Source organism: Mercenaria mercenaria, chromosome 3, assembly GCF_021730395.1.
Source record: "Mercenaria mercenaria strain notata chromosome 3, MADL_Memer_1, whole genome shotgun sequence".
Classification (NCBI taxonomy): Eukaryota; Metazoa; Mollusca; class Bivalvia; order Venerida; family Veneridae; genus Mercenaria; species Mercenaria mercenaria.
This window is the reverse complement of record NC_069363.1, coordinates 57,664,036-57,678,538: the sequence shown is the minus strand read 5'-3', so window position 1 is coordinate 57,678,538 and position 14,503 is coordinate 57,664,036. Positions and strand designations below refer to the sequence as shown.

The window sequence follows — 14,503 nt, the reverse complement described above, 5'->3', positions numbered from 1 at the left end:
TCTAAAAAAAAATGATATGCCTTAATATTGAAATTCACCTTGCAAGTATAATGTGTTCCTATATATCCTTTGAATATTGTTTGGGATTGCTGGAATTCCTAACAAGTGTTTACTTTCACCTTCTCTGAGGTAAGTATACACAAATATTTGCAGCAAAACCAGACATGGTGCCATATTATGAAACTAAAACTAAGCAATTCCTACATTGCTAAGAATCAAAAGTCCAATTACATGGACTGAGAATAAGAAAGCAATAAGAAAGCAGTAGCACATATTCTGTGATTTTATGTAGCAGTCATACATATAACTGCGGTACGCATTGTATTATTAAATTCGTGCAAATATGCATAATCAAATCACGGCAGGTAACGGTGTTCAACAGGTCAGTCGCAGTTTCCTAGAAAATCAGTGTACATGTAGGAATTGACGTCCTTGTAAAAGATATCATTTTCGTTTCGTGGAAGAGTTTTCGCAAACCTATTGTACTTAGTACGTAAATTGCAAATTCATGACTGTTAATCAACACAATACAACAAATTTTCTGCAATTGAAAATCATATTAAGCAATAGCTATTATCGTGAAATACATGCACATGTGATTACAGCGAAAGCGTGCAACAAACGAAAATGCTTGACATCTACATCATGTCTAAACGAGCTAGTACCGGTTGTATTAGGGTTGTTTATTCATTAAGTCCAAAGTACAAGCAGGATATGATTCATTGCATATTGAACATCACGGGTGGGGTAACATCATATGATATGATACATATACTAGTATCTAGATGTGATACTTGCAATTTATACTTTGTCAGAAGCGAACACGTTGTAGGTGTATATCATACTCATATGACTAAGTAGAGTAGAAATCCAACACAAAAACTATGTATTATATGAAAATGATATATATATATATATACGCTATACGCACACTCCTGTTCTACCTTTCTTTATTTTAATGAACCGAAACATTTGCAGTGTCATCTGAAGATTGACAAACAACTTCATTGCAGTTCTTCCACGGAGAAAAAACATGATGCAAGTGTTTATTACGAATAATGGAACAAGGGACCATCGAGACCTGGACAAATATTCTAACTTTAAAGTACCCCTATATGTTTGGGTGGAAAGACCCACCACAACTTAATGACCTACTTTTTATTCCCACATGAACTTCGTGAAAATCATTCTGATAGTACTGGTAAAATGCAGCTATTCTACAAGATGACAGCTGGACAATTTAGGCCCTCCCTGAATTAATGTGTTTTTCACAACTTAATCTGGATTTTTTTCAGTCAATTTCTTTTAAGTATAGTTTTATTAACAAAGCTAAATAACTATCTTACACTGAACTTAACTTAATACATCAAGTACACTAATTTGACATTTAACATATTGTCTTATATACGTCCCTGTCAATTAGTAGCTAGATGCTCACAAGTATTTCTTCACTTTTTTATGCAGATCGTGTATAATTACCATCATGGAAATACAAAAGAATACAGCTCACTTTCGTCCTAATCATTCAGCTATTTGTGCTACCGTTTTGCCGACAACTTGCTGACTTTGGTCTTCGGTGAAAATAACAAACATAATAAATCTCGCGAAATTTTTCATCAGCCAGGCCACGAGTTAATATAAATGTAATAACCTCCAGCGTGTCTATTTGTCATACGTGTCCTGAATATTTACACCCTACATCCGGACTTTCTAATATCAATAATACATTTGGCAAATAATGCATTTTAAACGCAGTTAAGACTGAGCCTACTTTTCGTTGTTGTGTATGTACTTTTTCATAGTCCTATATAATTTATATATCGGTTAGACAACCCGTTCTTCTTATATTTTTCTGGAACGTTTATTTTTGGTTTTCCCTAGAACATTTAAACGGCCCGGTTTTTCCATGTCTATAAATAAATATTGAATCAGAAACACGTTGTGCAATCGTTCAAACGATTTCAATACGATACAGTCGGAAAGTCCCTAAGGTCACGTGAATGTAAGGAGAATAGAAACAAATGTAAACAAACACAAATATAATGCATTTTCAATCAATTTATTGTCATTTAAGCGGTTGAAATTGTTAACAAAATATATTTGATTACGATTTTTAACCTTTAAACTTAAAATAATGGCGGAAGGAACAATTCAAACAGGAATTCTACCACGTGCACGGTTGTTAGGGAAAATATCAGTCTATAATTTTAGCCAATCGCCTGCGTTGTTCTAAGAAAACCACCCGTCCTGTCAGGTCATGTTCTCAAAAATTGAACTAGTCACATGCGGACTTGTTTTACAACATTCTTAACTTTTCAATGATACAGAGCAGACGTGATTTTACTAAGAGCAATTTTTTTAAAGGATTAAGTGAACATTTTGGATAAAATGACGTTACCAGACAAAGAACAAGCGAACAATATGCAAAATAAAAAGTAAGTTTCATATTTTAGGTATTTCGATCTTTATTACTTCCATTATTTATAAGTCTTAAATTCTATAGCTAATACTGTATTAACTTTAAATTATTTGCTGCAGCGCACATTCCAAAATTTACTTAAATTTCAAGTTTATTGATTAAACTCTAGACCCTTTAAGGGCACATTAACAAAGGCACTCGTTCAATGCAGTTTTTTGCGTGAGGTCAAGGTCACCGCCATATTATTGCACCATAGTATGAAATTCTAGTACGTTAGTTTTCCTGACAACGCCTTCTTATCGGCATATTGTTAACTTATCTATTATTTGTCATACTTAACTAATTTCTTCGACCTCTTTCAGAGTTGAAAAAAGCTTGGGTGATACCCTAGCTAAGGTGATGGTAAGAGCTAAAGCAGAAGATAGGGTTACAAGTGGAGTGTTCGAGTGTGCAAGCTACTTGGAAAGCTACCCGGATTTGGTGATGTTGTGCTTGTTGCCAGAGGCAACACCAGATGACATCGCTGCATCCATTCAACATAAACTAATAGAAGCATACTGTTTGGAGAACGACATACAAGTTGCCAAGGTAAATTAAAGAAATTTTCAAAATAAACACTTGAAGTTCCCTGTTGTTTATTTTTCTCTCGATTATATCATAGATATAAATAGAATAGAAATTTTAATATTGGGGGAATTTGTTTTTTATTTTCCTTTTTTAAGTAGAATCTAACACTCACTTCCTTATTCTAGGAATGCAAAGATGTATATTTAAAAGTAAACAAGGATGTAAAATTTAGAGCCTTCTGATTGGTTAATAGTCAGTGCAGGAAAGTTTTAACGTGTTTTTAATCTTTTGCAGATAAACAATTGTGAGAAGTTCATCTCGTTACTTGGCAACGATACTCCGCAGCAGAAGTCAGCAAACGACAACCCAGTTATGTCCCCTTCTTTGGACTTTTCCTGCGTCTTGATTGGATGGCCTCCGAAGGAAAAGTCAAACAAGCACGAAAATCGATTGATGGAGCAAATCTGGCCTAATCAAATCATCGACTTACCCATTTGATCTGCCTTCTTGCAATCCCGCTGCATCCCAAAATCAGTAGGTAGGTGCAGCCAGAAAAACAGATTATCTAACTGTTAAAATATTTTAAAATTACAATTATTCACAAGTTTTTTTTTGTATATATGTATTTTACTTACTTACTTATTCTTGCGAGATGTATGCATTTGTAATTGATTGCATCATTTTACACAGGAAAATGTTTATGTTGAGAAATAAATTTATATTTTCAGGAAAATACCAAAAAAAAATATGGTAAATCCGAAAATTAACTAAAAAAGAAACAGCGCCCGTCCCAGTGTACATAGACCTGGCATCATCACCATTGGAGAAGCATTATGGGTATGGTATCCACGTGACCTCCTTTGGACCATCCGGGCATCTGAACATAATGTCATCACCATTGTCATTAATACTGTGTGATTTCAGGCGCTCCTTGTGGACCTTGAACATTGTTGACCAGTGACTTTTTACTGGCCAATGTCAGACTGAACTGACCAGTGTTTCATGTATATGTACAGCCATTGTGTAATTTGGAATTTTGGACGTTATTATAGAGGAGGAGAGAAACTGTGTATTTTAATGTGTTAAGACATTAGAAACCTACACACAATTTGTTATGAAGAGTGGTGAATATTCGTGGAGGTGATTAACTGAAATATGGACAATGTCAAGCATAGAGAAGGTGTTTTAACTGAAATTAATGTTGCAATGAATTATATGTTATAAAATGTGTCTATAAAGGAGATAACATTACTTTTGCAAACATGTTCATTAAACTGTTTTAGTTAGTATTTGTGTCTAAAGTTTGTGCATGATTTATAACTGTCTATATGCAATATTAAATGCTGATTTTGTACAGTTCATATTTTATGTGCAACTTACTTTTTCTGTGCTTACAAGTTCTCTTGAAAATGTAAAAAAAAAATAAAAGTTTTGTATAGATTAAAACATTGTATAAAAAGTTAAAGAAAAAAAAATAAACATAAATATGTACAAATAAACACATTTTCGTTTTCCTTCCACTTAATTTGAACAGAATAACTTTGTCCACTAAGAAAAGTTCAGTCGATACACAATCGGCTAAGTACAGGTCCCTCGGTGCTTTGTGTAAAGGAGGTCATTTTCGACCGCACAAAGATATACGTTATCTGTAGCTACTATTACTTTCGGCTTAGCGAATTGGTTTTAGTAGTATGCTAAGTTTATCCTTATTATCTCATGTCATTAAGTGCCTTTAGTTTCGGCATGGACGTTTATAATAAAAGCTGATCCGATTATGAAACTAATAGCTTTCCATAGCTCTAGTGATATTGAATAGAAACCGTTATTCAGTAGCAACGATACGGTGTGTCCATTTCATCAATAAATGATGGGCCGTGCAATAAATTATATCAGTAACCATTCATCAAGGCCACTGCGACCTAGACGTTTGACCTGCTGATTCAATACTCCGTACCATCTGTTACGCCCGTCGTCGGTCCGGTCGGTTTATTCTCAAATGATACACCAGGAAACTAATTGGTTAGACTAGCCACTAGACTGATAATAATATATTTCTACATTTTTCATTTTTTTAATTTCATAGAGACAAAAGCCAGTCTTATTTTAGAGATTTTCACAGAGGACTGATACTATGATATTGGACATAGAATACAGACTGGCTCAGTTCACTACATTTAATCATAAAAATGTAAAAAAAGATATATCACAGTCTAGGAGCTAGTCTACTAATTGGTCAACTGTTCAACTTGTAGAAAGCGTTTTTCCATGCATTAAATGGTCATATTTCAAACGTAAAAGATGACATTAAAAATTCTGCTCTCATTACAACTAAATGCGCAGTTGGATTCCCTTTCAGCTGGGATTATCTCGCTATTTTGGTACTGTATATGTGACACAAATTTTGCTTTAAGAATTATAGTAATACCACATATCGTCTGTACTAAATATACAATTAAGTGGTAAGTACATTATAAGCCACAAGTTATTTTTTACTACATTCCGCAACTTCTGACGGGTCAAATATTTATAAGTGTTACAAAATTAACTCTAACAGCTTCTGTGATTTATAAGATTGTATGATACATCACGTTCCAACCTATCTGCGGGGCCTACACAGTGGTTATACCACTCGAAACTATAAACTATTTAGGTATAGACGTAATATTATATTCCGTGTATACCAATTCGAAGGTTAAGTTAAATTTTTAGCTTTTCGTTGTTTAAACATAATTATACCTGTCTGCCAAACGGTAATTCACCGGGTGGTTTATTTTGTCACTTATTGACCCTCAAATTTTCCCTTTCATTAATGTGTCAGCAGAAAATTTCTTACCTTTGTGCAACTGCCAGCCGAAAGAGGTACGCCTTAAATTAATTTTTGAAGGTGTCTGAATATGCAGGGTATATATTCTTGGACTAAATATGTAAACCCCGAGACTGATTTTATTTGCAAATTATTCATTGATAATCTTTCTTGGGGATATAACAGGTACATTAAAGTTCTTTAACTGAAAACAAACCAAGGAACGCAATTATATATTATCCGTACGGGCGGATGAAATTTGTCCTGTAACCATTCGCTTGAAATAGCACACTTGGACTTTCTGTTCTTGCAACTGTTTTTAATGATATTTATAAATGGATGCCTCGTCGTCCAACTAGTATAATTTATTAATAATGCAACAGACACTATAAAACTATAATCAGTATGCTGTGATATGCTCAAATATTTCTTCTACTCAATTCCAAGATTCCCCTTTGTTATATTTTGTACGATATATAATTAGAATCTGTTAGTTAACGTCACTGGCATGATTACAAGTCGTATGTCGACTTCGATAGAGGAAGGCCCTAGTCCTTGAATTTTTCTTAGGCAAGGATGAGCATTTGGGTAGAACCTTCCGTGAGCCAACTGGATAGCCTCCTAACATATAAGAATTTCGAACCCATAGCGTTAAGGGGTAAATGATTCGAAGTCAGCGACCGTAACCACCCGTCCACGGAGACCCCCTTTTGTATTGAAGAGGCATATCCGTTATTCATATTATATCCGTTATTCATAATAAACGGGTTTTCTATGCTATATCGATTACGCACCTTTGTTAGCTTTATACCATTTTCACCGACATCAAAATCCCTTGACGTACATCTAAAACAAACACACCTGACTTGCAAAAGAAAATTTGCACGAAACAGAGTTTATATTATTCGCATTTACGTCATACCTAACATGATTTAGTAAAGTTCAGGTAGCGTACATGTTCTTCTATATCCTTTATCACCCTTATCATCACATTACAGGAAAACTGATAGGCATTCACGATTTTAAAATTATCTAGGCATGCATATAATATACTTTCTAAATCGGTCTTTTGTCCGCTATTTTAGTTTGTACTGACTAAATTTGTTTGTGGTAGCGTTGACCTTAAACCGAGTCCATTTGAGTAAGAATAACAAATTGTAGTCGAATGATATCTATAGTGACAAAGGTATTATGTATAAGGTAGAATTCTTTACATTGCTTTTGTATATTACGGGCGGAAATATAACCGCAAAGTTGTCAAATAGGGTGGCCGAGTACTTAACTTTATTGTAACGATAACTGCGAGTCATCATTTTGTACATATTCTCTTTATTCAGGACTCGGTGCGTTCTGCCTCCGTTATAAACGAAGTATTCATTTTGAACAAATTTCAGGAATTCAGCGAATGCATGCTTTAGATAAGATAACTTACTTAAATGATGTTTCGTAGAGTGAGGATGAGACTTAACTTAGAGTCAACTGCTTTCCCTGTAAGACGCAGAGACACAATTCACCATACTAGCAAATAAACCTTTATATTACATGTATTATCCAGTTTGTACGGTTACTTGCTAATCAACATCTAGTTCCGGCACCTTTATATTACATGTATTATCCAGTTTGTACGGTTACTTGCTAAACAACATCTAGTTCCGGCACTGGTATAGTTTTTATCATCTGCGTCGTAACATGAAGTATTTTTAACTTTTCCGTTAAATATTTTCAAAAATTTGAATCGAGAAATAAACTACGTACAAGGGGAACGGACACCTCAATAAGGATGTTTAATTTTTATACTGTTTTTATTAAAATTTGAAAATTGGTATACGTAACTCAGCTTGGATTATTTATATCAAGCTAGTACACAGGTGGCAGTAACGTACCTAGGATACAGTATGGGTCCATGAGCCATATGCACTTAAGTTTACGACCCAACTGTTTTGAGACATACCGCATGTTTAGTGCTCAACCCGTTTACAGTTGGACACTACGCTTCCCTCTTTGATTGTGTCTGACGGAAGAGGGGGAGGACTCTATGATAAGCAGTTTTTAAATCCTACCAGGACTGAACTGTTTTGATATCTGTCTTCTGGCCTGTTTCGTCGGGCCCTTAAGGGTGTTTCTCTTGTTGCTCTGTCTTCTGAAAAGGCATTGAGTACATACGTTTTTGGTTCTAAAGGTTTGCTTTTTATATTTTTATACACGAGCATTTTTGTGTTTTACATGCCATGCCTTTTTGTTTCCATTACGTTTGTTAGAGATTCACCTGGAGGGGATTACTTTTATTTACACTGTCCCGTGTCTTTGGAACATGGTGGGGGTAAGAGTGAGGTTGGGTGCGCACCATAAACCGGTTTAAGCTCCCCAGTGGTGTTTTTGCCACTGACCGTTCCAAGGCAGTGCCCCACTGTGTTCCTTTGTTTGTTCGTTTTGTCCTCTTGTGTATGCTTTGTGTATGTGTGTGTTCCTTTGTTTGTTCGTTTTGTCCTCGTGTGTTGGCTTTGTGTGTGTGTGTGTTTGTGGTGTGCACGTCTGCGTGCTGTAGGTTTCGTTTTGGGGAGGCTGCGATTTTGGTACGTGGCATTCCCTGTTTGATATTTGTCTTTGTTTTTTACTACAATTATAATGTTTTCTTAGGAAAAAAATGACAAAAAGCCATTTTGAAAAAAATTTTGCTCCTGTGACAATGAGCCATGAGAAAGGTGATCAAGAACAGTTTGACATGTGCATTGCTTCCAGGTCCGTATTTTTTTTTCAATACAATATTTCCTTATCAATGATTGACCGCCTTTTCGGCAAAAGATTAATCTTTCAGAAAAACCTTACTTCAAAACCCAGTTCCAAACCGTTTACGCATCACGAGCGAGCAACGGCATACGAAACGATAGTGATTTCTCCACCCGAATAAATCCCACACATTTTTCGCACCGAAGTCTCCCCCGTAAAACAAATCAAGTACACCATGTCAGTTAAAAATAGCACTACAAGCAGTCAGAATAGGCTAAATGTAAACTAACAAGACTAAAAATAAGGTTCAATTCTACTTAATTACTTACCAGTTGTTATTTATTTGAATTTGGTAAATAATCCTCGTGAGCCATCGCTGCTTGTTTATATTCGGGTACTCTTTGGATTTTATCGCTACGTTTGAAATACGTAAACTGTCTCCGCCAATGAAAACGTTCTTTACAACCACCGTCTTGTCAACGGTAATCATGGCAGGCGAAGGTAATTTCCGAAAGCGAAAATGTTAAATAGCGAATTTGTAAGTAACAAAGTAGGATTGAACCTAGTTTTCGGTCTTGTTAGTTTGTGTTTAGTCTGTTATGAACGGTTATAACGTTATTTTAAACTCGCACTGTGTTCTTGATATGTTTTTGCGGGGAGACTTCGATGCGAAAAATGTGTGGGATTTATTCGGGTGGAGAAATCACTATCGTTTCGTATGCCGTTGCTCGCTCCTGATGCGTAAACGGTTTGGAACTGGGTTTTGAAGTAAGGTTTTTCTGAAAGATTAATTTTTTGCCGAAAAGGCGGCCAACTATTGATAAGGAAATATTGTTTTGAAAAAAAAATACGGACCTGGACGCAATGCACTTGTCAAACTGTTCTTGATCACCTTTCTCATGGCTCATTGTCACAGGAGCAAATTTTTTTTCAAAATGGCTTTTTGTCATTTTTTTCCTAAGAAAACATTATAATTGTAGTAAATTAAAGTGCATATGGCTCATGGATCCAACTGTATCCTAGGTACGTTACTGCCACCTGTGAGCTAGTAGAGCGATTCTGTATCAGGTTTAGCCGTTAAGATTGTATAATAAAAATATATTATTTAGATGGTCCATAAGCTACAAAGTCTAGATGCTTTCTGAAACTTTTCCCCTACACGGAGACCTTTACCACACATTTTAAATGCATATATTCATATGAAGTGCTTTTAAACAATTTTGAAAAGCAAATGCCTAATGACAATAATCTTGTTTCTTCTGTGATAAATAACTATATTAATGACCTAGTAGCTGCAACAACGTGTCCATTTATATTATGTTAAATCTATCACCTTGCACGCCGACACGATTTTCCTGACACACAAGCGCCACAAGAACAGTGGGAAGACAATGTGCCCTCACAATTAGGCAGTCAATTATGCCAAAATGATCAAAAACACACCCATAATTGAGCCGCGCCATGAGAAAACCAACATAGTGCGTTTGCGACCAGCATGGATCCAGACCAGCCTGCGCATCCGCACAGTCTGGTCAGGATCCATGCCGTTCGCTTTCAAAACCTATTGAAACCTAGAGAAACCATTAGCGAACATGCATGGATCCTCGCTGGTCTGGATCCATGCTTGTCGCAAACGCACTATGTTGGTTTTCTCATGGTGCGGCTCAATCAACGACCAATTTACTCACAAGAGAAATATCAAATGACATTCTGTGTCAATAACGAAGGACATATTAAATGATCCCGAAAACTTAGGAAGTACCCGATAATTAATATACGGAAAATGCAAACACCCAAGTAGTTAATTTAACAACCCTCCTTTGACATTATATCGATCAGTCAGTCTACTGCCGTGTGCAACAAAACGCAGAGAAAATCAAACCCACACTGACACACCCCGAATTCACCCACTCAATATCAACTGCAATTACCCCACTAGAAGGTCACTTGATGTGTGTCTTGAGACCTCCCAGTAGCATAGCGTATTAAAGACCCCAAGTCAAAACATAGACGGTCCGTAATATGATACCAAACTTAGTTGTTTTCTCCATTCATTTCAACTGTACTCAAATTTTTGCTGATACATGTTCAAATAAAATGCTGACCTTGAAAATGCACCAGAAGAAATGTAGGAGTAAGCAATAAGTAGAAGGCACGGTTTTCTTGTGTTTTATCTATCTAACACTTCAAAGAATTAAACCGACAATTAGTCAAAGTGGCTCAAGTAGCTCTAAATCATTGTACGGTGCATCACTGGATCAAATCAAGTATTATCTTCCTGACTGTCTAGTACAATCCAACGCCCTTACTGTTTTCACGATAATTTAGAATATAGCAAGATTACTTCATGATTAATTCCTCGAAAATTTGAATAAATTTCAAAAATATTTGCCTGCCATATATGGTAAAATCTCTTTATTTAATGGGGAAAAAGTGATAGAAGTTCTTTGTGATTCGTAACTGCACTGATAAATCATTTAACACTTTGCTCAACAGGTCATGGTAAAATACGTTATGCATGATACCCGTTCTGTAACGCTTCCAGCTTCATAGTTGTGGTAATGTTTACTGAGTTCAAAGAGATTAATTTATGATCAGTTTAGTATAACTATACTATCAAGGTCTGCCAACGGATTTACCACCTGACTTCACAACAAGTGCATTTAACAGTAATATTACTCACAGTCTAGCACATCTGTGTGCACAAAATGAGTAATAAGAAACAATACTTACCTTGTTGTGCCATTAATATAGGTTGCTGGATGGAGATTCAGTGCCTTTTGAGAAAATTATATTCAGACATTTAGTTTTAATCTTTTGTTTTAATTCATTTAAACTCAACATTGTCAATGGGACAAATAAATACTAACGGTTAGGATACCATTTAGGCCAAGCTCCCCTTGTTTTTATTCCCGGGTGGCTCTACCCCCTTAGGCGGTTGCTGTATAAATCAAAAATCCTTCCAAGAGTTTATTTGTCATACCTCACACAACGCCCCGGACCGACCGCGTGAGGAGTTTAAATTACCACAAGTATTGAAATGGTATGTGCTATCAATACTTATAATATCGATCAAGCAGTACATTCCCTGTACTATATATCTACCTGCCACCAAGTGTTACAAGTTATCTTCGTTCATTCATATCACTGACATGACCGGTATCACCTGTGCTGTCATAAGTTCAACTAGTATTAATCTAGTGCAATCATCAGGATGGCGCTTTTTGTTTTCTGTTGTTGTTGGTTTTTTTATCTGGTGTCAATTTAAGTCAGTCAAAACAAATTAAAACGATGTATGAAGTATTGCAGTAAATTTTCTCCGTAGACAAAAATATACGAATAAAAAGAGTGGCTTTGGGTTTGTCAAACCGAGCTTGCACCATTTTTATTTTTGCCGTGCAGTTTCCAGTTTTTCTATTACAATAACAACAACAAAATACGATGTTTTGAAAAGTATGTTTTTGTAAGAAATAGCTCTCTTCTCCGTTAACTTACACCACATGATTAATTGCTTAATTAGTCATTATCATATTCCTATTTAATATCTAATTAGAATATTGGTCATCACTATTGACCATGAACATTGCTCTTGACCTCAAACATAGGAGTATTGACTGACCTCATGTATACACTTAATATGGTCATTTGCTTGTTCGGCTTGATACACTGAACGCTTGGTCATAATTCACGTCCGGCGAATTTCTTGTTTGTTTTCTTATGAAGCATAGATACAGTTCCGGGATCGTGTTTAACTCGATTATCAAGGTCATCTTATATTTATTTGATTTTCATTTTATAAGTAAACAATTTTGTTTGTTTCATTTAGCGCGAATGCTACATCATCCGCTAGCTCATTTGCATTTTGCAGCCGGACTGTAGTTTTCTTTGTACTATTCAATTTCTTTGTAGCAGTGAAGGAGAAACACTGATAAGACGTTGAACTGAAGTACGATGATACCACGTGGTTTTGTTTACGAAATCTAACCAATCGTAGCTCAGTTCAGCGAGCTAACAAGTGCAATAGTATAATACGTCTGTACGCTCATAGCTAACGACATAACAAGTTTAGCTTACGAAGCGAAGAGGTCGTGTTAAAATATATCAATAATTACTGGAATATTTCGTTGTTAATGGACAATATTCTGAAAATGAGAGATTACAAAAGGAATACATCTATTGATTCAGATTTTGACATGTAAGTTGGCGTTTTCTTCTCTGTTGCAAAATATACAATGTTTAATTTCGTACAAGGATAATTACAATATTACGTGATATGTTTTGCTCTCTTAATGCGATGAAATTACATAAATTTAAAGATTGTAATAGCATTAAAGTATAACTAATTCTCATATAATATTCATGCTTTTAACTGATTGTCAGAATTTTATACTTCAATAACATGTCCTTAATGACTGTACTCTTTATTTTTGCAGGTCCGTTGACGAGTGTACCGAGACATTCCAAGATCTTGTCTACCTCGCCGAAAAAGAGGATAGGTTCATCAAAGGATTATTTGAGTCGGCACATGTCCTTGAAATGTGAGTATTTTATGAATTTAAAGGATGAACCATTATCTGATCTTAATTTCAATGTGTCGTTGGATGGGGATTTCTTGAAAGATTTCATGTTTGTTTTCGTAGAATGGGATTTTTTTTTCGTATTTGGGACTTTTATATGCGTTATAAGTAATAGGATGTTTATATAAATTTATGAAGCGAATATCACCTAACGTGTCATTTAAATGAGTACATGAAATATCGAGATTATTGCATATAGTGATCAAAGTACAAGTTTCTCATGTGTCTTTATTATCTCTTTTTCAGGTGTCCAGAAATAGTTAATATTTGTATCCTCCCAAGTCACAACATATCAACCCACATACAACACAAGCTGATAGAGGCTTACTGCTGGGAGAATGATATTCAGGTTATTGAGTTGGACCAGGCCGACTTCAACCACACAATCAAAGTACAGCGCAATAAATTGATGGACTTTACACCAATAGAATGTGTCCTTGTAACGTCCAAACCAGTTAAAGACGTTCTTGAGCTAGATGAAATCCACAATGAAGTTGATGAAAACTTTGGCTGAATGTGGACACACATGCACACATGGATAAACATTAAATGGTAATTACTACAGATCAAATAATAAATAGCACGTATATTAATTGCTGTATAATACATGTAAATGGTCCTGGATTTCAAAGTTTTCTGTTCTATACTTATATTTAACATTGTATATCTTTAAAATTCGTACAAAATTTAAAACTTTAGTTCAGAAAGTTCAGAAATAAAGTACAAAAGTCAATTTGCTGTTCGTGACAAGTCATTAATCAGTATTATCTCTTGTCTTCTTTCAGGGACCCCAATATCCCATTTACAAAATCACTGGTGTAATCTGCATACATCGAGCAAAGCAGACGGCAAGAAGTCGCTTCAGGATACGACTCTTCGATTTGCATCTGTGCTTTGAATTTGAAACATTACATAATGGATCACGTCTTCATGCATCGACCGTCATAAATAAAAACTTCAGTTTATTTATGTGCAAAAATGCGGAAACTTACACAAACAACACTAAAAATAGCTGCAACATCACATGACTTATTTGACATTTTCGTTGAAGAATGTCCATATGTTTTCGACGACAACGTGACAATTGCACTAAATAAACACGGATTGTGGAAGGGAGATAACCAGTGTGTTATACTGCGTAGATCTAGGAGTAAACAATAATGCTAGACTATGTGTCCTATATCTGTGTCATGTGGCATAAATAACAACTGCGTAGATCTAGGAGTAAACAATAATGCTAGACTATGTGTCCTATATCTGTGTCATGTGGCATAAATAACAACTAAATAAATATACAATATATCATGTTATGTAAAAGATCTAAAGTTATTTTGTTTTGTTGTTTCTTTCTTGTTATTTTGTTTTCAAACGATTTAGTTTCGATAATAATAAAATGAAACAAACATCTAA

The 14,503-nt window shown here is 35.2% G+C and overlaps 2 protein-coding genes across 2 annotated transcripts; both read left to right on the top strand.

Annotated features, from left to right (window-relative positions):
* Positions 1-2,192: 2,192 nt before the first annotated feature.
* LOC123524652 (growth arrest and DNA damage-inducible protein GADD45 alpha-like) lies at positions 2,193-4,485 on the top strand. Its single transcript, XM_053538671.1, has 4 exons — positions 2,193-2,435; positions 2,782-3,007; positions 3,281-3,524; positions 3,715-4,485. The coding sequence occupies exons 1-3, from the start codon at positions 2,389-2,391 to the stop codon at positions 3,482-3,484; spliced, it is 477 nt and encodes a 158-aa protein (XP_053394646.1). The 5' UTR covers positions 2,193-2,388; the 3' UTR covers positions 3,485-3,524; positions 3,715-4,485.
* Positions 4,486-12,468: 7,983 nt separating this feature from the next.
* On the top strand, positions 12,469-14,503 carry LOC123524651 (uncharacterized). The gene is made up of 4 exons (XM_045302994.2): positions 12,469-12,711; positions 12,950-13,054; positions 13,340-13,645; positions 13,879-14,503. The coding sequence occupies exons 1-3, from the start codon at positions 12,647-12,649 to the stop codon at positions 13,605-13,607; spliced, it is 438 nt and encodes a 145-aa protein (XP_045158929.1). The 5' UTR covers positions 12,469-12,646; the 3' UTR covers positions 13,608-13,645; positions 13,879-14,503.

Coding starts and splice junctions, on each gene's coding strand:
- LOC123524651 (XM_045302994.2), top strand. CDS start 12,647: ATGGACAATATTCTGAAAATGAGAGATTACAAAAGGAATACATCTATT. Junction 12,712..12,949: donor ATTGATTCAGATTTTGACAT/GTAAGTTGGCGT, acceptor TTATTTTTGCAG/GTCCGTTGACGAGTGTACCG. Junction 13,055..13,339: donor TCGGCACATGTCCTTGAAAT/GTGAGTATTTTA, acceptor TCTCTTTTTCAG/GTGTCCAGAAATAGTTAATA.
- LOC123524652 (XM_053538671.1), top strand. CDS start 2,389: ATGACGTTACCAGACAAAGAACAAGCGAACAATATGCAAAATAAAAA. Junction 2,436..2,781: donor AACAATATGCAAAATAAAAA/GTAAGTTTCATA, acceptor GACCTCTTTCAG/AGTTGAAAAAAGCTTGGGTG. Junction 3,008..3,280: donor ACGACATACAAGTTGCCAAG/GTAAATTAAAGA, acceptor AATCTTTTGCAG/ATAAACAATTGTGAGAAGTT.